This window comes from Lineus longissimus, chromosome 12 (genome assembly GCF_910592395.1).
Source record: "Lineus longissimus chromosome 12, tnLinLong1.2, whole genome shotgun sequence".
Classification (NCBI taxonomy): domain Eukaryota; kingdom Metazoa; phylum Nemertea; class Pilidiophora; order Heteronemertea; family Lineidae; genus Lineus; species Lineus longissimus.
In genome coordinates, this window is record NC_088319.1 from 641,532 (window position 1) to 669,422 (window position 27,891).

At 41.2% G+C, this 27,891-nt stretch overlaps 1 protein-coding gene and 1 long non-coding RNA gene across 2 annotated transcripts in view; both read right to left on the bottom strand.

The window, feature by feature from the left end:
- Positions 1 to 10: 10 nt before the first annotated feature.
- On the bottom strand, positions 11 to 2,918 carry LOC135497252 (thyrotropin-releasing hormone receptor-like). Its single transcript, XM_064787014.1, has 3 exons — positions 2,545 to 2,918; positions 1,793 to 2,013; positions 11 to 1,307 (listed from the first exon to the last, which is right to left on the bottom strand). Exons 1-3 carry the CDS (start codon positions 2,913 to 2,915, stop codon positions 811 to 813), a joined length of 1,089 nt encoding a protein of 362 aa, XP_064643084.1. The 5' UTR covers positions 2,916 to 2,918; the 3' UTR covers positions 11 to 810.
- A 1,722-nt stretch (positions 2,919 to 4,640) lies between these two features.
- The window catches only part of LOC135496938 (uncharacterized), a 35,056-nt gene continuing 11,805 nt past the window's right edge, over positions 4,641 to 27,891 (bottom strand). The window contains exon 2 of the long non-coding RNA XR_010448741.1: positions 4,641 to 6,391. This is a non-coding gene — a long non-coding RNA (uncharacterized LOC135496938). The remainder of the gene's footprint in view (positions 6,392 to 27,891) is intronic.

Below are 27,891 nucleotides of genomic sequence, written 5' to 3' on the forward strand. Positions count from 1 at the left end.
CTTTCTAAAGCTGGTCAACTATGACACCGGATGCCCAGGGCTGTGTAACATTACTATTTGTGATCACACTATTACTGTTTAGTGACAAGAGGTCAGCCAAGTACCTTTGGCCAGACCCTGCCAACTCGGGTCCCGATAGTGTATGAAGGCACTCAATGGACCGAACATGAATTAAATCTTGACAATTTCAAAGAGTCCATGTTTTCACTGATCTAAACTTTAGTGTTATACATGTACTTACGTATTCATGCAGTATGTCCACCTTGGATCAGCGTAGGGAATTTTACGACGTGTATCGTCCCTTCGATCGGATGTCCTATGAGGTGTTATTTAGAGCTCGAATCGAAGTGCCATCACGCGAGTATTAATAGAAGGATATCATGCACGACACAAACTCAAGAAGTCTTCGTGATGAATATGTATTACTCCGTTAACTGAATATACATGTATAGAACGGCAAATACAACTTCTAACAGAACGAGCACGGCCAAGAGAACGAACGCGCCTACCCGCGAACGACCAATGGTTCAACAATACATATCTATATAGGCCTACATGTACATGACAATGGTCAAGACAGTATGGCGCCAATTTCTCGAATGAAACAAATGCCTTTCTTTGCTTTCAAGGAAGAAACGGCAGGCTTTCTTTCATTTATGGGAAGAAACGACTGCCATTCTTTGCCTTTTAGGAAGAAACGACAGGTTTCTCTCATTTCTCGAATGAAGGGCTTGCTTCAAGACGACCTTCGTGTTTTTCATATCGTTCATATCAAAAGTACGTGTACTTAGTTTAGCTCAATAATGTGATTTATCTGCATTTAAAACAGCATGGGACAATCTCTTTACAAACTTCTGCAGCATCTCGTCTGTATTTTGCCCCGCCTCCAATACAGTACAAGTAGAAGTTTATTGCGTAGTTAAACATCCACAGATTAAACACGAAGAACACCTGGACCAAATAGCGCAGGTTCCAATACTCATCGTTCATATCGTAAACGTCTCCAAGCTCTGGCATGTCCATCACGAGATAATACAAACGATAAGGAATTGACGTCACCATGTACGCCAAGCTAACAAAGATGAGCATGCGCGTCAGGTGCGTTTCCTCCTTCCGGTTCCCCTGACCTTGACCGGCGCTTATTTTTGCCCTTTTTGCCGAAGCAGTTCTGACCGTGATGATGATGATGATGTTGCATCCGAGGATGATGACGAACGGGATAACAGTCCCCAGGAGCAGTTGCGACAAACTGGCCAATATTTCAATCTCGATGTGTTCTGGCACCTGAAATACCAGTATTTCGGCTCCTGCAGAAAATACAAAACCACGGGCATTAAAGTCTTACATTTTTATAGATATTTTCGAAGTTGAGGACTCTTATTACTGTGGAGTTGAATGTGACTAGAAAGCCAGCAGCTTGGGCAAAAAAAGTGTTTTTCATATCGTTCTTGCCAAAGGTACTCAGTTGAGCTCAGGAATGTGACCAGATCACCTTTACAAAAGACAGTGGTGCTGCACAATAATAGATTATCCTAAGGGTAGGCCTTTCTGTGTCAACTAAGCCGGTCAATTATGACATCGGCCGCCAAGGGCTGTGTAACATTACTATTTGTGATCAAACCACTACAGCTTAGTGACAAGAGGTCAGCCAAGTACCTTTGGCCAGATCTGTCTGCAGCAAAAACACTTTACGGCCTTGATAAAGCCATTGGTCGTTGCTTCAACTTTGCAGTTGCTTCTCTACTGATTAACAGGATTCCAATCCACTCCCCTGCTGTAGTCCTAGACTTACCTGTGATGGGGTTCTTGTAATACACTACCACGAATGGTACATATAAATTGAAGATGACGACTAGGACAGTAGTGATGACGACTGTCTTAATGGCCCTGGGTGTGGTACAGAGGCCCGGCGCGGCCAAGGGAAACCTCACGGCAATCAGGCGGTCAATACTCATCTGGGCGAGGAAGAAACCAGACAACATTGCAAACACAAACCCAAGATAATAATGATATCTACAAGAAAGAACAAAAACTTGCTGAGGGTGATGTAACGACCTATCTTCTGTGGCAATATGTGTATGTAATCACTGAATATATGGATAATTACGACATAGTATCATTAAGAATACCATTAAGAACAACACCTTCAGAAAAAAAGCACCCCCAAGGTATTCACGCAGATCCAAGTCTCGATGGAAAAATTTTGATCAGACTAGTGCTGAGCGCCTATAGTTCACTTGTGGGGAACAATTGATTGCGGTCGCAAACATACATTTGTAGACAGTTTGGATATTTTCCCGTCGAACTCCAGACTCGACTCTTGATACCGAATTGGTGGTTGGGAGGTTCTAGCAGATTGAAAACTACGTGAAATGATTATAAATTTTGGGTATAAGACGGCAACGAAATTCTTAGCGACTTATGGGCCAAATGATAAACATCTGGACGAGTTTCCGTCCGTTTTTGCGAAGGACAAAATTGACATTACACAAGAAAGGTATCAAAAACATCGAAACAAACTAACTCGAGCGCAAACCGATTTACTTGTAAAATGCATCCCTCATGTGGACAATGTTCTGGCCTGGCTCAGAGTACATTACAGTCAGGCCTAGGACATGCTCCAATAGTTCCAGCGTATCCGCCACGGCCATTGCCTTCATGTAGACACACGGCGACAGCGCCCGATTGTGCTTCCTATTCGCCACCAGGATTGACAAGACATTACCAGGAACGCCCAGCACAACTGGAACAATCCAAATGTAGCGAGAAAGAATTGTGTAGAGTAGAAACAGAAGAGGATGTTCTGGTAACTCGTCGGCCTCGTTGTTGAAGGTCAAGGACGTATTCTTTGCCGCACTGTCGTCCATTGTGTCCATTGTATTCTGAAATATAATGGAACCTCCCCTAGCGGACATTTCTCTAACCAATACACCCCTTTTTCGTAGTTCTCCTTTTACTAAAGATAAAGAAGTATAGCTGTAAACCTTTGAATTTAAGGTTTTTATGCCCACCTAGTATGTCCCAAAAGTATTAATTCAGTATTTTATTGGGGAACATAAAACCTTAGCCTCGTTGCTCAAAACAAGTTATGTCATTAAACTTAGCGTTAACTTTAACTCGGCGCTTTCTCAATGACTGTACGCTAAGTTAAAAGTAAATGCCAAGTTGAGAAAATTGGTTTTAAACAACCGGGTTCTGGTTGTGAATCAGAGAACCCGGGAGTATAGCACCCGAAAAACAAAGACCTGGGGTTTAAAACCCGGAATTTCGGACCAGGGCAAATAGTTTAGGGATGACCCCCCCATCTATGACATCACACAAATATCACCTTGATCAAGACACGACATGCCATCCGTACAATAAAAAGAGATAGACTCACCGTAAATCGCCGCGCAATCAAGTGATTTTTTTCGTTGTGGCTTGCGATTATAATCGCGGGTACATGCGGTACAAAATCATATCTCGTCCGCGGGTAAAATCTGCAATCGCCGTATTTACATTGATCGTAGGCCGTAGTGATCGCCAATCTTTGTTCGAGACACCAGCAATTGTTCGAATTGGGCCTGTTCTTGGTCATAGACACCTGCGGTAACCACCGCAAACGAGCGATATTTGATGCATTCGATCACGACCACGATCGTCGATCGCACCGACATATATCTACCGCAAACGAGCGATATTTGAAGCATTCGATCACGACAACGATCGCCGATCGCACCGATATATATCTACCGCAAACGAGCGATATTTGAAGCATTCGATCACGACAACGATCGCCGATCGCACCGATATATATCTACCGCAAGCGAGCGATATTTGAAGCATTCAATCACGATCTCAATCGCAGATCGCACCTGCAAATATTTATCGTTTTTGTGGCGCTTGATCTCCGTCTGAAACTCGAGTCGCCGTATGAAATGCCTTGTGTGGACGTAAATGGCTTGCCGCCCGAAAAGTCCAATTCGAATTCTACATAGTATGCTTTTTAGGATGACTATACATGTCGGCAGCAGCTAGCTCCACCAAATCGAGTTGCACGAAGTCGCCAATAGATGTCTTTACCTCACTAACAGTGCAATGTTCTGGTTTTAAACGCATAATATTCCCATAATTCCTGGAATTTTATATCTCGTCTTAATACCTTCACCAAACATGCTCGAGCCGAGGCGCCATGAATGATACCTTGCACCAGATGGACCACTAAATGAAAATACCCCGAGTAATATTTGTTATATGAAGCTATACTTTTCAATGGACTATACAAAAGGCGGGTAACCAATGGTTTCCCTGAAATAATATCTACTCATATTGCCGTCATGGTATTTTATATTACAATGCTAGAAGTCCTGTTCTTTTATTGTATTTCTGTCTAAAAAACGATGCTTGTTTTTGTGCTTTAGTCAGGTCTCTTGGTTTATGGTTGAATGTAACTTGACATCTCCGTGCGATGCAAACCCTACGCCAGCAAACAATGGTTTACACGTAATATTGCATTTCAATGCACAGGGGCGTCACTAAGGAGGTGTCATATTCTCGATTTCTTCAAACATATAGATAACTAATACATTTCGTTCCGGGTTTCACACAAATTTACGTTCCTTTTTATAACTAACTTCTCCAGAAAGGGACGCAAAATACACTTCAATATATAAAACAAATTTATTCATAAAAATAATATACATCCAGGAATCCAATGTTCTTTATCGATTACACCACACTTAGTCAATAAAGCACCCGCAAATGAACGATTTTTTGTCGCAACGACCTACATCGTTTTTCACAGCGATGATCGAGCGATAAAATGATCGCCCGTCTGTAGGGAAAACCAGTAATCGCTGGCGTTGATATTGATTGCAGCTCGCGATCACCGGTTGTAGTCACATATTCCTGCGATGACCATCACAAACAAGCGATTTCTGTCGCATGTGATCATGGTTAGAGGTCGCAGCGACGATACTTGCTCGTTTGCGAGGCACTTAAAGGGACAATATTCTAAATGTTATGACCCAAACCTGAACTTCAAATGTACATGTTATTTCTAACAGCAAGTTCTTGATAAGTTAGTCCTCCTAGAGAACACGGCATTAGTCACCATAAGATAAAATCGCACAACAGAATATTTTCATCCTGGACTTTCCTGCCATCGACCTATTCCTTTCACACCGGCGCTATAGCTTTTGTAGAACAGTCGCGGTGGCAGCGCAATAGTCGGCAATTTAGAGTTGCTATACCTTTCCCTTGCAATACATCACTGAAAGAGGCACTTGGAAAATATTAAATACACACTGGCCACCTATCGGAAACTTTAGAACTAAAATACGTCTTGACAGATTCATACATAAAATCATTCGTTTGATAAAATCTGCACATCAGTCCACAATAATGTTCGAATTATTCAATTCATGAAGGATACAGACAACTTGTCCGAGTTATAAACATGAGTTTATAGAGAATTCATCAGTTCATCCGGAGGCAAAGATAGTGACACGCCAACGTCCTGTAAAAATCGCCAGGAAAAATCGCCTGCATTTCAAAACCATGCGATATCGCGTCAAGTCACATTCAGTGGAAACCTACCCTCAATGAGTGGTGTTGGGGAAAATATTGTCGGCCGTTGACCAACCAACCTGGACAATATCGACCACACACCGCGTGTTCTGAGTGGTATGAAAATGTCCGAGCTGAAACTTTATGTTGTCGTTGCACTCGATTCGCCCAACTCACTGGCGAAACATCTCCATGTGACGTGTATGTGTGGTTCATGTGAAATTGTTGAGATGGAGTTACTGCATTCCATCAATTGTATAAAATGAGAGAAGAAACTACCAAATTGAATAAAACGAATGATTCCATTCTGCTAGCAGCAAGTAGGATTTACCTCCAAGAACGAGTTGTTTGTAGTGAAACAAACAGTTTAAGTTCGTCCTTGAAGTAGGCCCGTAATACCCACTCGTTCACAGGCTTGACTCGATAAGAAGGGTCGCTTGTAACATGCAATGATGGGGTGTCCTACGGCGGTACCTGCCCTTTAACGAGAATACAAGCAAGCAATGTATCATGATATTCTATCGTCCTAGGAGGGAACGCCATCGTTAGGCCCCTCGTCTACCAAGAAAGAGTACTTCCACTGGCCGCCAGGTGGCGTAACGATTAAGATACTGGATTCCATTTAAAGCTAACACATGGTGTCACTACAATGCTAATAGTAGCAGGTTACCAGCAGCCAGTAGCAAGGCCGCGGTTTCCTGTATCGCTGCCGGCGCCCTGACATCTTCCCTCGCTTTCCGAATGTTCGTTTTGATTCGGAGCTTTGCCGCAAGAGGTCGTAATAGTTGTCCAGTTGCGCAATAACTCCTGCGTCCGGCGATGGGTCGGAATTACCTGGCTGGTTCTGGAAGTATAAAATTTTATGTCGGTTAATGTAATATCGAATTATTGCCTCATCACAATGTCGCATCACCCGCGGACGAGCCATACGATCTGCGCAGGAATACTAACAAGTCATGGGAAAGTTGAGAAGTGAGAAATTAATTGCAAGTTTTTTTATCGTGCATTACAGTATACATTAAAACAATACTACGAAGCAACCAGGGTGTTTTCGAATTGCAAATTAAGTCTTTGTTAGATTCGCTTCCCAACTGAACAGTTGCTGACAAGAGTTGCTGACAAGAGTTGCTGACAAGAGTTGCTGACAAGAGTTGCTGACAAGAGTTGCTGACAAGAGTTGCTGACAAGAGTTGCTGACAAGAGTTGCTGACAAGAGTTGCTGACAAGAGTTGCTGACAAGAGTTGCTGACAAGAGTAGATATACGGTGTCACCATGATAAGAACCAATCACTAATAGTGGGCTTACGTCATTTATTCTCTAAGCCCTTCGAATATACTATCAATGCACAAATAGACGGCTTCACCAACTATTTTTTATCAAAAATGCGCATTCTTATGTCGTTTGTGATGTATTAAAGTCATCCAACTCCTTTGCCGAATTATCTGCTATTCATATGGAAGAATTGTACTTATAACGTAATCGGAATATCTAAATTGAATATTCTTGGGTGAGCTTACCAACGAACGTTGTTTGAATACATAATTAATTAACTGTATGAATAAGTATGATTTCTAATTCATATTGTTCCAAACGACGACAAAAGAATGGTTAATTGGCCATTATCATGCGATAGATGTGAGGCAAAATCAATAATGGAGGCGGGTCGCTGATAAGAGACACTCTGTCTTGGCCAGAATAATGAACATTAGACTACCAAAATTGAAAAGCGTGGGTAGATTTGTACTTTTCCTATTCTGATTTAGTAAAGTAATTATTTCTGAAAATATATGAAGTTTTCCCAATTTTGTTTCAACTCATTCGGTATCAGACATTATACATGCAGCATTGCAAAAAGTAAAAACACATACTTTCTTACTCCCAGAAACTTTGATTCACAAGATGTCAGTAAACCCAATTAGTGATTACTAGTTTTTAAGCTGCAGCTGGTAGCTGTCATGTTCGCCATTCCATATTCCAACAGAGGGGTCAGTAATATCCTGAGTGGACTGCTCACCACAATGGTAAGACGTCTATTGTGGTTGCTGTCCTTTCGCTAGGGCTTCCTGGGTACGTTCTAAATCAAGGTACCGAAAGGACACCATACCAGTATGTAAGAGACAAAAGTGGAAAACGAATGTTACATGTAGTACTGTAAAAAGGTGAATGTGTGTGCCCCTTTATTTCGACCCTCCCTAAAAACACCTAACACTTTACCACAGTAGGCCGTGTCTTGGGCTAGGCCTGAATTATTTTAACTGCTTTGTAAGAGGCAAAATGACGTACTGCCTACGTAATCGCATTACGGTCGGTAACAAGGGTTTATATCAAGCCATCCCATCGAACAATGGTAAGCTGCGTCAAAGTGATTGAAGTTTATTATGGTACAATAGGGCATCGCCTGACCGGTTGTTGTCGATGACTATCAGTTTAAACAACGGAATGTATTGAAAACCTATAACCAATCATAGTCAGGAGCACAATAACAATGGTATTGACTCAGATTGAAGCAATGCATACGTTCGTGCATGATACATTGTGTTTGTTTGCGGAGCAAGTAATAGAATAGCACACTGACGCTGTGCATCAAACAGACACGTCAACATGATGACAATTGACCTATAACAGTATATTTACAATGGTGTATAGCGTTTTTTATATCGCTCTGGCCAAAAGTACATTGTCGAACTGAGGAATGGTACCAGGTCACATTTACCAAAAGATAGTGGTGTCGCACAACACTAGATTATCCTTTGGAAGTCAACTATGACACCAGCTGCCGAGGGCTGTGTGACATTACTATTTGTGATCACACTATTGCAGTTAGGTGACAAGAGGTCAGCCAAGTACCTTTGGCCAGATCTATCTGAAAAACTCTATCATGAACAGCAACAATGTTTGTATTAAATGATTATATGCACAAGGGGATGAAAAACGTAACGTATATTATACAATGCGTTTAGTTGATTCCACTGGATTCATCATAACAGATGGAAATACTTTCATTTTGGTACTAGTCGTATAACTAGCTCATTTCTACGCTTAGCAGATGATAACTCGTCCCGGTAAGACCCATCCAAGCACATGCGTGTAGCTTATGACGCGGCAAGTGGATATGCACTTGACACGGAATGTGAGAATACTGGTTAGCTTGATGTGTTCATCATGGTGCAGACATGACAGAAAGCGTTGGGAATAGCTGTCGTTTACTACTATCAGGACATCGCAAATGTCTCGTCAAACACATCCAATGACAAAATAACGGAAATGTAAAGCTTGGCAAACATATGCCTCAAATAGTTTATAGTGATTGCGAGACTTCAGAGGACCTGATCCGCATTGCAGAGGACCGATCCCTATGGTGCCAAGTAGTCATGCATGCAGCGACGCCCCAGTGGCCTAACAGCTGCGGGACATGATGATGATGAGACTTCCGAGATGAGTAAACACTAGATATGTGGATATAACAAGATGTCATATGATACTAGTATTCTGACAATCATGGTCAGTCTAGACAGCATTATTAGGCCGGGCAAAAACAAAAACTGTTTACTCCTTCATATCTTTAGAACTCCGAATATGATCTCAACAACTTGACAAAACTGAGTCTTTTATATAGCGCAATTCCGTGACACTATAGTTCTCGCTCAAAGCGCTTTGGGATATCATATTATTACCCCGGTCTCCACAAAAATCAATCAGGGGTTTCAAGGAGCAACCACTTGAACTCGACCTAAGCAGTGACCCGGCCGGGAGTCGAACCCACGACCTCCTGATCATGAGGCCGACTCTCTTCCACTGCGCTACCGCTGCCCCATATCCAGAACCATGACTGTAAAACGATGAGGAAGTAAAAGTATGTAGACAGAACAAAAGCGCGGTGACGAAAGAGGGTGTGAACGAGTGTGGTGAACGAGGAGATCAGTGTGGATTAATCGCATTGTCATTGTCTCTTCAAAGACGTTATTGGAAGTCAATTTCTTGTTTTCTAGAACAACATAATGCGTGAACAATTGGTCGGAAACAAGTAGAACGTCGTCAATTTCTCGCACCAAACGCATTATTTGGAGTCAATTCCTTGAGGTTCCTGATCAGGATTACTTATTTTCTATACTCCTTTTTATATGGTCCTTTATCTTTGACTTGCGTTTATGGTTAAGGTGGTCTACATCACAACTTTTTTTCCGAGCATGGCTGGTTCTTAATTGTCTGGCAACGAGCAGGACCAGCACATTGTACCAGCCTGTACCCTATCCGTGGTAGATTTGGCCTCGAATCACTAGACCCGGTACACGTATCATTGAATGGCCTGGCAGAGGTTAAATCTGAATTATCCTGATGCAATTCATCGCAAGTTTCAAAGAACCAGAACTTGGTTTTAATTAAATTTTACGATTGTGCGATCGATCACGTGCAAAGGCCAGTTATTGCAAATGGTCACGAACAGAAATAAAAAATTTCATCTGATTCTTGTTCAACGAATAGAAATTGTATTTCATAATTGAAAATGAAAATGGGGCGATACATTGAATACGTGCGGGTGTATTGTGCGGCGGATTAATCAAACAAGATCTCCAATAAATGTGGGATAAATGTACAAAGGTAAACCACAAACTTTATTCGCAATCATTTGTAAGATATAATAAAAAGTGTTTTTCATATCGTTTTGGCCAAATTCATCTAGTTGAACGCAGGAATGTGACCAAATCACTATTACCAAAAGAAAGTGGAGTTGCACAACACTAGATTATCCTGATGGTAGGCCTATAATCAATGCTTGAAGAGGAATACTCGTTCACGGTGTCAACTAACGCCGGTCAACTATGACACCGGCTACGCAGGGGTGCGCCACATTATTATTTGTGACCACATTATTACCAGTCTAGTGCCGGGGAGATCTACCTTAAAGCCACCCGATACCATGAAGATCCAACTGATACTTATTTTAAAATGCCAGGGTGAAGCAGTACTTGTATATTCCGAGGAAATATAACCAAGATATAAAAAGTGCCTACGGGACCACTTTATAAAATGCTAACTTTGAAAATAACAGTTTTCCGACATTTTTGTGGGAACCCAAAGTTCAGCAAATATCACCCGCCCTCATTAAATAGACAATTTTATAGAATTTTGCCAGGGACGATTCGACAGCGAGTACATATAGTGGATACCTTTTTTCCATATTGGGTCTAGTCTTCCGAAGGTTTTGCAAACTAAGTGGTGTTACTGACATTTATCAGCAAATAACCAGACACGTGTCAGACACGTAACTGAGAATGCTTTTTTTGGAAAGATCAGTTTTCGCATTTTGGGGCCTGGTATGCTCATGGGACCATTTGGTAACTGAATAGACCATAATTGGGCTTGGTCTGAATTCTTTGTTTGCGATGTATGGTTTAAAAAGGGGATGTGTGGAGTTTTTCAAACGTGAAAAATATGGGGAACAAACAAATAATGGAATGGTAGTTATCAATAAACTTGAGTAAGGCTGCTAGAGGAAAAAAGAGTACAGAATATTACTCAATATGTACATAGGATACATGTGTCCACCAGGTGAAATCTGTTTTATACCAACAAAATCCATCAAATTGCCAAATCTTTATTGTTTTTTCCGGCAAACCAATTTGCCGAGTTACCCTCGCCGATAGGGATAACTCGTTCTCTAGGATGGTAATGTTATGCTAAATATGAAAGTTGATCATGCTCTTCCGGGGAGTTTACGTGTAATTTCCGAAAGAAACGATTAGTATAAATGTCACTTGAGATGTCATGACTTAGATAAATGCCTGACCGATGATTACAAGAATGAAATCTTAGTATAAATAAACACTGACCAGCGTCATCGAAATTACATCAACTTGACATTTGAAAGCTTGATGTAACGGCAAAATTTTAAGCATCTGAACCAAACACTTAACACAGGCAGTTGAAACTGATGTTTTCACCACAAACATTCACTTGAATAGGATTGGACTCTGATTTTGACATTATTACATCAATTAGATTAGACATTGATTTTGCCACAATATACCTAAATTGGTTGGCCATTTTGCTACCGTATATGACACCATTAAGACATGCAAAAGGACCGTTGGTCCATTTTGCAGCAACGCAATAGAACTTCCCTTAGCGGACACCTCTCTATTAATGACAACCTCTCGTTTACAATGTAACGACACTAGTTTCAATTTGACCTCTCTAATCAGGACACCTCTCTATCAAGGACAGCACTTGTCAGTCCCGAGGAGAGGAGAGGTTCTACTGTACTTTGCCATTGGACATGTTGGAGGCGTGAACACACATTGGCACTATGATAAACCAACGGCCGCTTTATATTAAGTTCGATACGGCACGTTAGCGACTTTATCACTGGACGGAAACTGATGACATGTCCATCTAGATCCCACGCGACATTCCCTTTGAATCGGAAATTTATCATGAAAGAGCGAAAATAATCTGCGAGGAAGCGGATATAAAGCAAAAGCTAGTGTACAGCAGGAGGTTCGGGCAAATCTCAGATACCGAACACTATGCATTCTTAAAGAGAAAGTTTTTTAAAGATTTTGGAAATCAATTGAGGTATTTTCTGTAGCCCCAACCCAACGTCACCTAATACTGCTATCACCAAAGCATATCAAAAAAGTTGTCAAAAGCAGGTCCCTTACATGACCAGCCAAAATCAAATGCCAGACTGTCTCTTCGAATGATTATTGATCTGGCACATAACAATTGATTCTGCCGTAAAGACAAATACATGTAGGTCTACTTGTATTCATAGCCCCTGTTCCTAAGCCGACAATGACTATACCAGCACTTACTGTACCAACCTATCTGGAGTTCTAGCAAGCTGTTGTAATTGTTACTCCTCCTGTGACGTTTTTTCATATCGTTCTCAACAAAGGTACTCAGTTGAATTCGGGACTGTGACGAGATCACCTTTACCAAAAGATAGTGGTGTGCACAACACCAGATTGTCCTTGGTAAGGCCTTACCAGTGTTCACCACGGTGTCAAGTATAAAAAGCTGGTCAACTATGACACAGGATGCCCAGGCCTGTGTAACATTACTATTTGTGATCAAACTATTACAGTTTAGTGATAAGAGGTCATCAGTGCAGCGGCTATTTCAAAACACGCCGAATAGGCATTATAATTCTGCTTGATGTACACGAAGACGTTAATCAGTGCAAAACGTACGGAGAAAAGTAAAACCAAAAGTGGTAATTTACATTTCCGAAAAAATACTATAGTAGCTTCCCCAGGGAGTAAACGAGAGAATTACAACAATCTTCGCATGAGCGGGCTAATTTTGGCGTAAAAGGCGGATGTTGGCGAAATGGTAAATACCTCGTTACCGGCCTTGGTTCATGAATATGAATGCAACCCGCCTTTCCGTCAAATCGGCGCTACCCAATCGGTTGACTTGGCGAACACATTCGTAGCGGCTGGGCTATTTCATTCTTCGTCGCTTCACCCTAACCGAACCAACAAAAAGTTTTGCTTTGCGATGTCGTATGCGCTGGGCGATTCAAGCAACTACCGTCGTAATAGCGGGGTGACGTGACCTCGGATATCGGCGTGCACTCACGTGGCGGGAAACGTCTTTCGCGCCAGGAGTTGTGCGTACTAAAAATGACGAATAACACTTTTTTTCTACAATCTATTTATAGAGCAGAAACAAAATTGGAAAAGCATCAAACACGTACAGAAAAATGGTTTACTGATGAACCAGAAGAAAAAAACATACTGCAATAAAAAGCCACCCATTTCTTTAAACGAATGAATCTCAACGTTTTAGCACCAGATAACCTTGATTAGTTAAATTCTGATTTCAATAAATGCAGTGTTACTGCGAGTCAGTCAGTCCCTTCGGATTTATGAATATAGGCAATGATATTGACTGTACACAGATTTCTAGTTTATGAAAATAAAGCAATTTTGTGTGACCAATATTGCGTTTAGAATAGTCACCAATGGGATTTGGACCAATCTAATAGCGCTTTGTGTGGTTGATTAAGTTCGTGGGTATTCTGTTTAACAGTAAATCGACTTGTTTTCTGAAAGAATAGGTTTTTTTATATCAAAAACGCAGACTTCAAAACAGTGACCTATCACAGAACAGAACCATGATAATTTTCACCAAGCGTGATTTCAACCTTATCACAAACAAAGAGTGATTGTGCTGTATGGACGGTGCTTCCATTTAGAACTTGGCTTTGGCAGCTCAATTAGTAACAAATTATCATTGTTTAAACACAACTAAAAATCAGTGATGTTTGTGTTTGTAACAAAAGGAGCTTCTAAATATTTTAGAGCAAAAAAGCGCGAGGTCTTTTTACGTATTGTCCTGAAACAAGTAAGTTGACATATACCATTTTGGATCTGATCATGACCCCTCAATCATCTTGTTAGCTTAAAGTAGAATTCTGACCCTGAAGTGAAGGATCAGGCTCAAGTAACGACAAGGAACCATAAAAAGAACACACAACATCATCGCGCGCATCCGCCATAATTCGCTTCAAGTATTAAAGAGATGAAAAAGCACTTTCTTTCAAAATAAAAGCTGATCGGTTGTCGTTTTGAAGGCTACTTCACCGGTTTCGAGACGTTAAAACCCATACACCGCGCTAAATTTAATCCATGATCACTCCTTTGATGTGAGCTTTAACAAATTGACTAATAAAAAGGCTTTCTTGGGAGCGGAGCGCTGGCAGAGTGGAAAAAAAAGTGCCTGGAAGTTCGTTGGTTCGCGGCTCGGCTGGTACTACCTACGAGTATGTTCTCGACTAGTCTACAACGGCCAAGTGTAACGCAGTGTGCGCGCGTCTAGGTTAAAACAAGAAGTTTCTTGGTCAGGCTAGGATATTCTCTCTAGTTTCGCCGATCTACGACCGATTTGTTAATTACTACGAAATCGACACGAAGACTGGCCGATATATTACGTCATGATCATCGGAAAATGTTGGTGTTGCTACACATTCACTGTCTATCTATAGATATCTAACATATTGAAAGACATTACCTTTTTGGGCTCTGGTATGAAACAGTCTAAGATCGTAAAAACCAGAGTAACTGCAAATAGGATTTGAGAATGTGGAACACTTAAGTACTTACGTCAATGGTTCCGAGACGTTGAACCCATGAAATCAGATTCAACATTTAAAATCAGAGCTAAATTTAAACTCTATCGCTCTTTTGATGTACAACTTAGTTTCTCTTTTTAAAATGATGACGTTGCTAAACGTGAGATTATTACTTTGCGGATCGCCGTAAATTTGTATGTTTTAATGTACCAACAACTCTCACTAGCAATGATTAACCCCTGATCTGTAGAAAACAACAATGAGTACCAATATTTCTTGAAGTCATACGCTCGATTATTCTCGGCCGATGATTCAAGAAACGGGTAAAATATGCCCCAGGTCGTTTGAAACATTCCAAACGTTCAACTCGGATAGACGATGGGTTGGCGACACATAGTTTTCCTACGGTCTGACGTAATGTTCTAGCGAGGCCTTTGTGTCGATTTCTCAGTAATGAATCAAGTGGTATTAGGTAGGTGAAGCAGTATACAAGGCCATTCAAGCGCACGCCTGTCTCATGAACTCAATTAGACAATGTTTCTGAGCAAAATTGGTCTCCATGATAGTTTAAGCTTACGTGATATGCGTGTTTCCGTCCTAAAGTGCGTTGAGTGCGCGGGTGGGATCCTATTCCTATTATGTGGTTTGAAGAATGTGACAAATGTCTATGTACGTAAATCTCTAACGTGATGTTATGTGCTAGCATAGAAATGTGCCAGAACGCTTTACTATATACATGTCATAGTAAATTTTGCACAAGATAGCAAATTTTTATCCAGAATCAACTCATTTTCCCTCAAATCTGCTTTCCCCTCGACCGGGGCTATCCTTGAGAAGAAACAGGGAAGTCAACCTGGAACTTTACCGGTTGCTCGGCAGTTCGAACGGCCAATTTAACCAATATTGATAGCAATATACGCCACGTCATCTTAGAGAAAACGAAGAAAACAATCAAGTATTTCTTTCAGCACAATTAATATGAACTCAAATCGACAGTTGATTTGGTTAATCGTGGTATATGACTGGCTCGCAGTGAAACAAACTACTCAAGAGTTGAGCAGAATAGGCCTATGTCACAGGACAGGCAGATACGTTCCACTCGCATTAAAGAGACAACAAAATACTGTACTGACAAGGTCTGTCACTAAAATGCGTCGCGCGAGAAATACTGCCACTAACGATGTTTAAAAAGCACTCAAACAGAAGGAATCTATCTGCCAGCAGTTAACCCACGCTGTCAACTGATACAGGTACTTCACACTCAACACGCATGTGTACTCCCGTCCCATCCCACGACAAACGATTGAACGCCCCGTGTATCAAATGACAAAGAGCAAGACATGCGGCAGAACTTGGTTTAAAGAATTGATACCAAAATGGTGGTCGTGTTTCCCTCACCAAAACACATCGAGGGTGAAGCTAAAATTCAGAACTGCGAAATGACAGCCAGAGCGCTTTTTCGATCAGATAGTTCAGCACACTTGCACTTCTTCTCTCCCTTTTTCTCAGTCAATCCCAGCTTGTTACTTTCAAACTGACTTGTTGCTTGGGCGTTTTTGTAACTTGCAAATATGTATCGTTCTTTCGAATAATGATAAAGCATGCGACTTTCTTAAGGCAAAATAAACATTTGTGATTTAGTCGATTTCGTAAAAAAGGACGCGATTTATCGACTCCAGGGTCTATATAGCAAACAATATTGAGTGATATGAGGGCTTAGCAATAAGTTTAGAAAAGAGGGCGTTTATTTCTAAAGGGGTTATATTTGTTTTTGACAACATTTACTCCAAATATAAAGCCCTCTTTAGCTCATTATCTATGTAAAACTAATCCTGATACTCTTCTAAATGGCTGTGATCCATTCTACTTAATCCAGAAGACTTGTGCTATGGGGGGACACGTAAAAAGCAGGTCGGAGTCTAACACCTACACCACCTTCTGATGAAGAAAAACTCCTTTGTAATAGTCCGATACCGGTATGTCAGTGACATGTCGAGAAGGGTTATTTAGCCATAGAAATGTTATGTTCTTACATGTCTCATAGTGTTTTTGCGGAAAATAGGTGTGATCCATTGGAATTAATCCGAACCGCTTTGTTCTTGATAAAAACATGTAAATAAGAGGACAAAGTAGCACCCACATCGCTTTTCAAACACGAGCAACTACCAATACTTGAACAACAACTGAGTACTGAAAAGCTACTACAGCAAGAGGAAATACAACGCATGGTCGTCAATACTTGACACGAGTTTGTTCCCAGACGCACCAGCCGGTGTCCCTCGGGATCGTTTAGAATTCCGAAGTCTCGTCAAGGATTCGTGCTCCACCAAATTATTGAGTAAGCAAAGTTTGCATAAACATGTGCTGTCCGCTGATCCTGACCCGGGGTTTCAAGCAAACGAACACTGATAAAGATACACCCTTATACGGCTGATAAAATAGTTTTTTTGGATAGATCTGGCCAAAGGTACTTGGCTGACCTCTTGTCACTAAACTGTAATAGTGTGATCACAAATAGTAATGTTACACAGCCCTGGGCAGCTGGTGTCATAGTTGACCGCTTTTGTCAACACCATGAAAGAGCATTGGTTGGGCCTGCCTTCTAAAGGTAACGTAGTGTTGTGCAACACCACTCTAATTTAGTAAATATGATCTTGTCACATTTCTGAGTTCAACAAAAACACTTGTACACGAAGCCTCGGTTCCATTATGTATCATTAGAAAGGCGAACTAATTATTTAAGGGTTGAGTGCACTGCTCAATGACAAACAAAGTACTTGTAGCGACATTGTAATGTTTCAGAGTGTCAAACCCACTGCCTCTTGATTATGAGCCCAGTGCCGTAACCACTATGCCACTCATCACCCATGGCGATTTCTGTCTTCGGAATTTCGAGAAAGTGCGCTATTCTGAGGAAAACTGCTTTGGGGACGTGTTGAGGAAAAAACACTCAAAGCATAAGTAATCATGCTGGTTGAAAAGATCATGACGTATATATATAATACTGTGAAAACTCGAGCCGCTCCTAAGCAAATTCCCATAACTAGCAGATCCTCTTAGGAAGAAGTGTCATTGTTTGTGATGCTTTTATCGAAATAAGAAAGTTGTCACACCCAGTAACTATACTTTAGAGTTTCTTCGAAGACCCTTTGTTTAGGTTAGTGCTATTCCCTTCCATAGGTTCATATGCTTTTATCTTAATTCGTTTCCAATATGTTTCCATTTGGCACTCTTGTGCATCGTATCCCCTGCCTTGAAGGAGGTACTAAATTTGATTTGGGGAATGAATAGATGAGATTCTAACCCTAATCCGGCTTTTACTCGACACATTTGCTCACAAATTGGTTTTTGTTTATTTAGTTATTCAGCTTTTGGATAAAGACTGCTTTTGGCCCCTGAACTTGTTGACAAATATCTGGTCAGAATAGTACAGTTAAGTAGGTCAATATACACAGAACGTATTAGTTCGTTGTGTTAAATATTTAATACAAACCACCAGCTTTTTGCAAGCGCTATGTTTTGGCGAAATTCGCGAATAACCTTGATTCGAAAAAATCAAAAATCAAAAAAATTGTTTTTTCAGTCAAAAAATTGCAGGAAATTTGAAAAAATATGCAAAAATATAAACCGTGGAAATTTAGTTTTTTTCATATTTTTTTTGAGAAAAACGAAAATGGGAAAATAGTTAGCTAAGAGTTAGCCAACGGCGTTGACTACGACAAACTGTAACCGTCTTATTTACAGTTCCAGTAAGAAAGTACAAAACGTAGTGTCTAGCTATAATCACGATATACTCGACGACGACACGTCGGCCTAGCAATAAGTCGGAGTGGGTGCCGTGATTCGTAACATTAAAACAAATATCAAAAGTAGGGGGTGATTTTTATATTTCAAAGCTTTTAGCTAACAATGGACACAAACAAAATTATATATATCTAGTAACCCGAGGACCCGCCTTTCGAGATCGACGTGGTATGTTTACCCTCACAGGGACAATGTTACCTACTCCTTCGCCTAAAGGCTGGTTCTTCAGGTCTCTGCCCTGGAAACTGTTTGAAATTTGTTCAAATACCAACCTGCATGCATGGTGCTTTGAAAAATGTTAAATGTAGCCTTGTAATGTCTGAGTAAACAGACATGGGAAACAAGATAAACAGCATTGCTAACGTAAATAACGTGGTTATTAATCTATAATGAGTGCAACTAAGCACACCGATACATTTACGTTTTCTGAATCACAGAATCGGAAGAAAACAAAAAGTATTATCAAATGTTGCTAACCTATCTAAAAATGAACATACTGTTCTCATTACTTATTGACCAGCCCCTGCATGAACTGCGTCGGCGACAGGTCTCACACAATATTGTATCCGTTTATCACATCAGTCAACCAACCGCCAAATGCCAAATATCGGAGGCACACACGGAAGCCTAACACCTACACCGGGAAATGAATTGGGCAGGAAATACTACTCGGATAATAGCATTGCGCGAAGTTACTATTTATAGCTCACAAGGTCATTTGCATAAGATATTGATGACGTGACAGTCGGACATCGACACTTATTTCTACGCATTTGAGCTTATTTCAAAGTCAATTATCTTTGACCCTGCATTGTTTTTAGCATGAATGATACCATAGAGTCAGAGAGAGAAATATTCAGAACAATTATGAAGTATTTCCAACACTCGGACATGTGGCAATCTAACTGCCCTAGTTAGAAAGCCTGAATCCATTACGAAACCGCATGTTTGTCCGACATTGCCTGTAATTCAGCGATGGGGAAATAGAGGGCAGCAGCTGCAGTGACGTCATCTTCGCGGAATGCTATACGAGGCCAGTGTTGCTACGATCTCTCTTATGGAGATCGGAAGAATGGTCTCAACAAGGGTGTTATTGTCTTAAGGAACAACCGAATGAAATTTTTAATATCATCTGTATCTGCTTAGCAAATTTGCGATCATATCACCAATTGTCGGATGGACAGTTACACCGGAGACAGGTCAAAGGATCAACTGACTAATTGCTGCCTGCTATTTCTGTCCTCATTTCGTCTCTATCAAGGGACCTTTCTACGAGATTAAGTGTGATGGGTTGTGGGTGCTCGTTGGTTTGGTGGTTAAAGAAAAAGGAGTTGTGACATGCATATTCATTCCATATAATGTCTGTAACTGAAGTCACAGAATGCAATCTCAACATTTGTATGAGGCCTTACGTGTTATGCTGCCCTCTATTTTTCGACTCCGAATTTTAAAGCTGTCGGCCTTGGTCATGAGCCAATTGACAACATCGACAGAGAGTGTCCAATAAATAAAACATTTGGAACCTTTTCAAACATGAAATGTTTATGAGCCAGCTTCCCTTTAGAGTGATATATGTAACATGCTTCAAAGCCATTCCCTGCACACCACTGGAATAATAATCAATCTCTTCAGCAGTGATGTAAGTCATGGGCCTCTTGCAATTAAGTGGGAATAAGTTGAACTAGTGCTACCTAGGAGGGACACTAAAACTGACAAATTGCAATAAGGCAAAACTGTTGGTTTTGTCATAACGCGGCCGAACACCATATATTTTGACACCCCCAGGGACGCACATTCTTCAACCCTGGTTAGAAGTGTTCTCCGTTCCCAGGAAACAACAGATTCAGACCTGCGCTTCTCCACGGTGTTCGTGTGGCTCACATACGGGCTAAAACGATGATCATGTCAGCAAATTGGAAGTGACACGGCAAAACACACTTTGCGTCCATGACCAAATCTCACTGTGGGAAGGGTAGGGATTGACTACGCCCGCAGGTGGGCCTAATGTGATAGAGACATGTCGCGTAGCATCAAGACCAATTAAGGAGCATTAGACCTCAGGGAGGTTACTATAGTTAGCTGTGATGTAGCGAAATACCATTAGTAAGCGGAAACGACGCAGATCATTAGAACACGTATATAGATAAAGGCAAGAAATACTTTTTTCATTTAAATGATACAGCTCCAGCAAATGTCATTTTTGTGACATTTGTTGTATCTTAGGGGATTTCGCATTGTCTGTAAGAACTTAGAATGCATTTGTATCATTTAATTGCAGAATAGGCCTACAGCCCAGTGTTTTCCAGCGAAGTGAACATGCATTAGAAGATCCGGATGATTGCCCGAATATGGCCTTCGATAAGCTGTACGCAGTTTTGACTTGAGAGAGAGCACAACATTAGATGTTCAACCAAAACTTGCTGGTATTCCGCGTACACGTCTTTCGCCTTTTTGCACAAATGTCAATTTAACTAGAGTTGGCGCCAGCGAGGGAACTCAACCTGTGCTGCACCTGTGTTATATATAATTGCTTGGGGTCCTGGTTGAACACGCAATCCATATTAACTGTTTTGGCATTGCCTGGCTAGACATGCTTCATTGGCTGCGGTGTAAACATTCACACTAGTCACCGGCCAGGGTGATTTAGCGGAATCTGCGGCAACTGCTGGGCAAACAGCCTTAAAATAGTATCAGACAAGATATCAATAAAATGAGGATTACTTGTAATATTCCATAGTTATCAAAATTATTTAAACCGCGTTATTTAGCGAGCATTTTGAACAAAATGTCTGTTGTGGGAACATTTTGCACTGGAAGGATTTTCATTGACTCGTTCCGTATGTCACCTGGGCGAGGGTACTCAGCAGGTTATTGGCAGAGTCAACAAGCCAAGCACTTCACTGACGAGCGAGAAAGCCTTTGCCTCTTGCCCAATTGTTACTATCCATTTATTGTATTTTCTCTTGACAAGGTATTGAAAGAGGATAATGGTATATATCCTTATGAAAAGTAACAGCGTGACACTTATCAGTAGTTTATGTACTGTTTTCCCGTCAATATATTGTTTTAAAATGCATTTGGTGTCTTCTTTGTCGTCCTCCCCGACGTTATGTTACATGTTTGGATTGTTAGCCTTTCTAAGTGTGACTTCTAATACCTGCCGCGCCACTTTTTCGCGTCAGTCCACAATGCGTCGTGATCAGACGATCTTGCATTTTCGGCCTTTCCTAATTTCCACAGTACCTAGCTCATGACTGGCCATATAGCTCTTTTATTAATCGTGGTGTCGCTGATCACTTTTAGGGTATCTTCTGTACAATGAAAAATAATCCCGTAATGGCAATTTGGTCAAACGTGGCAACAATAGTAATCAAAATAATGGGTAAACCGATATCTCTGTCCAAGGCCATCCTTGTTTTCTACATCAATGTACAATAGCTGCTTGTGCACGGATAACCTGATTCTATTACTAAAAGATAGTTTTTGCCTATCATTAGTCAAACGTGGCATTTATTCCAAGTATGGTGAAGAAAACGACACCTTCTTGACATTTTCGGGGAGAATTTTGGCAAGACGTGTGCCACGACGGCCGCACTTTTTGTAATGAAGGATCATCATATTTGTCCTTCTGTTCTTTGACCATGCTCAGAGGCATTGTAACAGGCGCTTTTCTTCACACTTCTTAAACCACCAAGATATATTTGACATAATAAAGTATGACACCCATATCTTTGACATGATCCACACACACTAAGCCATTAGTTTCAAACAGTCAACGCATTTCCGTAAGGTTGAAACCAAATTCGCTTCGTTTCTCGCGGCTACAACGTCAATTATGCCATGGATTGTCCATTCATGGGCTGACGGAGAAACCCATTTCTGTCATTGTATTCACCTAATCCTCATTTAAGTGATTACTCTTTGTAATCTGCTGAACCATTTCATTTTTGGAAAGACTCATTGATTACATAACCAATTGATGCTCTATTGTATCTGTGACAAATGGTAAATTCTCTGAATGGATAATGTTGATTTGATCGACAAAGATTCCAATTTCAACACATGAGTGATCGGCCACCTCCGAGGGAGTAGGTCAATGTAAAAGCTGTAGGAATCTTATATGGGTGTCTGTGAAGTGTTTTTCATCTCATAGATCTTGCCAAAGGTACTTGGCTGACCTCTTGTCACTAAACTGTAATAGTGAGATCACAAATAGTAATGTTACACAGCCCTGGGCAGCCGGTGTCATAGTTGACCGGCTTTAGTTGATACCGTGAAAGAGCATCGGTCAGGCCTACTCTGAGGATAATCTAGTGTCGTGCAACACCACTATCGTTTAGCAAATGTGGTCTGGTCACATTCGTGAGTTCAGCTGAGCACCTCTGGCTAGAAAAATATAAAACACACCTAAGATCATGTCTTTTCTCCTCGTATCACTAAATCAGTGGTTTCAGAAGCGATTTACGAACTTTAAGAACCCCTCCGCTCTACAGACATGATGGCTCGCTTTTCAACTGATCCCGTAATTCGGACCGCGCTGTTAACAATGCCATCAGTCTTCTCACGGGAAGTAGCGAGATCGAATATGAACTCCATCAGTCGTGAAAAAGCGATCGTGGACAATGGTGAAACTGTTGCCAATCTCAGCCAGTAAATGCGAATTCAGTGATAAGATAATACTTCATCGTGCATGTTATCCCTACTTCAGTTCCGATCCTTGATTGAAAAAGCGAGCCTTTCTCTATTCTATTCATCTTGAGCACGCCTCAATGATATCCTTGAGTATAGTCAATTGAAAAGAAGGGCAGCCATAAATCTAACAACTGTGTCCTCCCGCTCGAATCAATGATCCTAAGTCCCAAGCCTGTTTTCTTCTTTGCTTTTTTCGGGGGATTGGGGGGCGGGGGGGGGGGGATAAACTTGTGAATCTGCATGTGGGCTAGATTGTTTGCCCGTCTCCTGCTGAAGATGTTTATCATTATTCTAAGCATCATCCGGTTTGTTTGTATTTCCTTACGGCTTCGATACTTCTCGACTTGTGCTAAAATATCATCTCGCAACAGCTGTCATAAAAAGCATGTCTTCTTGTGGTTTGTCTCATTCGTTTCGACTTAGTAGGATGATGTACTTCTCATTGCACAAATAAAATCACCGTATTATACCATAATCAAGAGTGATCACAGTTTGATTAATTTATACTTTACACATGCGTTATATATTGGCTCCGGCACTTGGCACAAAAGCCGAGTTGGCTCATACAGCGTATGCAGAATTAATATCCCAGGGCGAACAGATCTTCATCGCAGCTTCTGATGGATCCCCGAAGATCTCTATCTCCATGCTTGCTATGCAAAGTATGAACACAAGAAGAATTAATCACAAACAGTCAAAGACTCAGATTTTGCTTAGATTACTCTGGGGCCATTACTATATCAAGTTATCACCATCAATATGGTCCTTCTGGATACTGGTATCCGACTAGACCAAACGAGATTCAGTAGGAGACACTCAAAGCTTTTATTCCCAAGATGGCCTTAGTTAGTGACCTTGACCGGGGATGACGTCACGTGTTGGAAGGATGTTGCCTCAGATTGTCTTAGAGGTTGTGGCGGCCACTGTCTTGGTTGTGGCCAGGGCGGGTAACTCTAATGTATATCGATTGTTTGACCACCATTGGTCAATTTTGTCTCTGGCCTCTTTAAAGTCATATGAGTCCTCCCTAGAAGTTGAAACAACATCCTTGAGCCACGTAAGATTCCAACAAGCGAGAGTAACGAATCATTGTTCAAGGAGTGACTCTGCCAGGATGTTCTCGAGGAAGATGTTGCACAGGGTTGGTGAAAGAGAGTAACCTTGTCTTACTCCTACCGAGGTTGGGAAGCACTCGCTGAAGACCTCTCCTACCCGAACCATGCCCATCGATGCTGCGTACAGTGTCTCAATGGCCTTGATGATACCATGGCTGATGTTGTATTTCCTTAGAACTGTCCATAAACCTTCCTGCCAGATACGATCAAAACATTTCTTGTAGTCTATGAAGTTGTGGTACACTGGTTTGTCGAGCTGCCTAAACTTCTCGCACAATACACTGAGGTTGAATATCTGTTCTGTTGTGCACCTGCCTTTACGGAAACCGGCTTGTTCCTCGGATAGGATGGCCTCTGTTTCTGGTTGCAGGCAGGATATTGTGTAAATTCACTCTCATGACAATTCATATCATGATATCAAGCCCAAGTCCATTAACTGGTAGTGAGCCGGTGCCAAGTGAAAACGTGACCTCAAGAGAAGGCCGCCCATGCCAGGTAAACTAAAAAAACCACACCAAATGCTTAATCAGATACCCAAGTCAATTAGATAAACTCGCCTTGATCTAGAAATGAATGTGATTGTCTTAGTAATTAATCGAATTCAGATTCAAATGATATTTACAGTGCTAAATGGTGCCTTATTTATTTCAACAGAAAAACTCACAATTTTTTAAAGCAAAATTGCAAAAAGAGATGTTAGGCCAGCTGCATATTTAGCGAAGTGGCTTCAATTTGATTATGATGTTTACCCTTAAAGTGTAAAGGTTTTAGCTCGCATCACAAGTTACTGCAGCACTCACCGGTCACCGAAGCGCTCACGGAAAACCAATGTTTTCGCTTGCAGCACGTAATGGAGTGCGGATATGACAAATTCACCTGCCTACACCTCGGAGTAGAGAGGAATCGGCCTAATATAGCTTTGTTTTGCTATTGGAAATTACTTAGAAAACAAAGGAACTAACAGACGTGTCCGTAATGTAGAGATGTTCGCCTGACAAAGGTTTCCGCGGGGAGGGGGGTGCTGTACATCCCTCTCTTCGCTGGAGTTCACGTTGTCACTTGTCATGTTTCACTGGTCACGAGTTAACTGAACACGATGTGAGGGTGAAAAGTGACCTCGTGAATCGTATGCAGCCCGCTCTGCGGAAATGGCTTGTTCGTTCTTCATGTTACGCAAGGAAAGTGAACAGTGACGCGTTACATGTGTTAACGTGAACTTTATCATGTTTATATAATCGCAGTCGAAGGAATAGAGTTCTCAACCACACCAACAGGATCTCCGTATTTTTACACACGGCGCTTAAATTTGCTTATCTCAGATTGTGTTTATTCATCTTTTGTCTAATGGACACAAGTCATGCAAACTGCAGCCTTGTATGTCCTGGAAAGCAAATACCTCGATGCCTTTGCTAACGGTCAATGTCCATTACTCTATTGATTCACAGACTGTAAAACTACTGATATGATACATATTTTTCATCTCAGGCAAATACCAGGAGCCATTATCATAAAAAGTTATTTGGATGTCACGATGTTTGCAAGACAACAGTTTTTCGTTATTCTCCGTTGTTTCTAACTGCAAAGCCATAAATGTAACGTGTCCATAACATGCGTCCCATTTCGAAAACAAACGGGCGGTCACTCGCTTAATTGAAAGCATTTTGTTTGAGATTCAATAGTTAGTGCTATGAACTATACTCACTCGAAAGGACACTTCAGAAATGGTACGTTTTACACAAGATGCATGTCCTGGTGCAGTATGCAAACAGCCAGTCATACGCTGAAGAGCTCCTTGTCAATACTTTGGAATGATGGATGACACTTTGGGAATAGGTAAAGCAAGCATTAAGCTTCTTTTCGTTTGTGTCGACATATTGCTTTATATGTTCCAGTAACAAATCTGTTTCGGCAAGAGGAACTTAGCCAGAAGCGTACGTTATCAGCATTTGGCACACACTATCGACTTGAAAAAAATAACAAACAAAGGACACAGGATGAGAATAAAGCCCTGAACAATAGCACTGAGAAACCAACCAAGAAAGAAAACGTCAGAACTGCAGGAAATGCCGAAGCCATCGTTGGTAAAATAATACACGAGTAACAATAGGGCAGAGAAATGCCCCAAAGTTATGTCTGCATCGAGAGGGTGAACTGGTGGAATGAATAGAAGTTAGAGACTGAGAGACTCTTCTCCTCAAGCAGTAAATAAATGTCGAAGCAAAGTTCGAGATTTCCTTTGAAAAAGTGTTCGTGGGACAAAGGATAAGATCAGGCACTGATATCTCTGAGGTATCGAAGTACCTTTTTCCATTACCATTGTAGCGGGCCTTTCTCCCAGTGGGGAATTTTAGACTACGACACCGATAGATTGTTTTGCAATTTGCTTTGGGGCGTATCAACAAATTTTGTTTCTGTACGATGTCCACTTGTTTGGACTGTACTCGCTGAAATGTCAAGCACGAGGTGGGTGTTTGCATCCAAATAGGTACCGCCTTGAAAACAACAAGAACATAAGATGGGGAAACCTAGAACAAGACGGTGTATGTATCAAGACACATGAGAAACAATGGGCGATAGATGAAAGAACAGGAAAGCCCCAAACCATATAATATGATCATGCAACACTGTGCCACGAAAGACAAGTGCAGAATGCCCGCAACCAGATACAACAATGAAGTAACAATAGGTTCTGCATGTAAAAAGCCCGAACCGCAGTAAAGAAAAGACAATGAGAGGTAACAATGGGTTAAAATGGCTCCAATCAATTGGGGTATTCTCTGAATTTGTTAAGATTTGATCAGGTAGGCCTGAAGGAAATGGAAAGATGAATTCCTAAAATCGACAAGAAGGTATTAAAGGAGTATAAAATACCGAAAATATATCGTCTTATCTATTTTTATCGGGTCGCGAATAGACTTTTCTAAGCTGTTTGCCACAAAAACATTATTTTCATTCCTTAGATCTGGCCAAAGGTGCTTGGACCTCTTGTCACTAAACTGTAATAGTGTGATCACAAATAGTAATGTTACACAGCCCTGGGCAGCTGGTGTCATAGTTGACCAGCTTAGTTGACTCCGTGAAAGAGCATCGGTTTGGCCAACACTGTTTGTTTTACCAAATAAACTTTTTCGATTTGACATGGTTGCCTCTTATGCGACGTCCGACCTTAATATTGCACCTGAGAAAAACGGGTTCGATTATTCTTGACCCTCTTCTCCACCTTTCTCCACCTTTCTCTTCGTTCTCTCCCCTGTATCAAGAGTAATGGGGGGCACTGGAGTCTGGTCTCCCTTAGTGTCTCACTGAAGAAGACGTGCTTCCTGCAGCCTTCCGCCTTCAATACTATTAACAAGATGATATTCTATACCAGCATTGTAATCTTCATCCCGACATATCCTGTTATTAGAGTTTTAATACGTCATGTATATAATGTGGGCTTAATAACCATTGTTGGAAGAGCCTTAGCACATTCTAATTTGATCTTACAGCAGTACTGTTATCATGAATGCGACATTGTCCGTGTCTTGAGATATCGTTAAGAAGCTGATCGCCACACAAGATTCTCCATTCATCATGTTCACAGAGTCGTTGGACCTCAATTTCCCCGGATAATAGAGAGATTCAGATGTGCTCCGAGAACAAGAACGAAAGCA

What these genes read in the sequence shown, in the direction of transcription:
- LOC135497252 (XM_064787014.1), bottom strand. Translation starts at nt 2,915, where the DNA reads ATGTCCGCTAGGGGAGGTTCCATTATATTTCAGAATACAATGGACACA. An exon ending in ATGAGGGATGCATTTTACAA is followed by an intron (nt 2,014 to 2,544) that starts GTAAATCGGTTT and finishes TCTTTCTTGTAG; the next exon opens with ATATCATTATTATCTTGGGT. An exon ending in TTACAAGAACCCCATCACAG is followed by an intron (nt 1,308 to 1,792) that starts GTAAGTCTAGGA and finishes TATTTTCTGCAG; the next exon opens with GAGCCGAAATACTGGTATTT.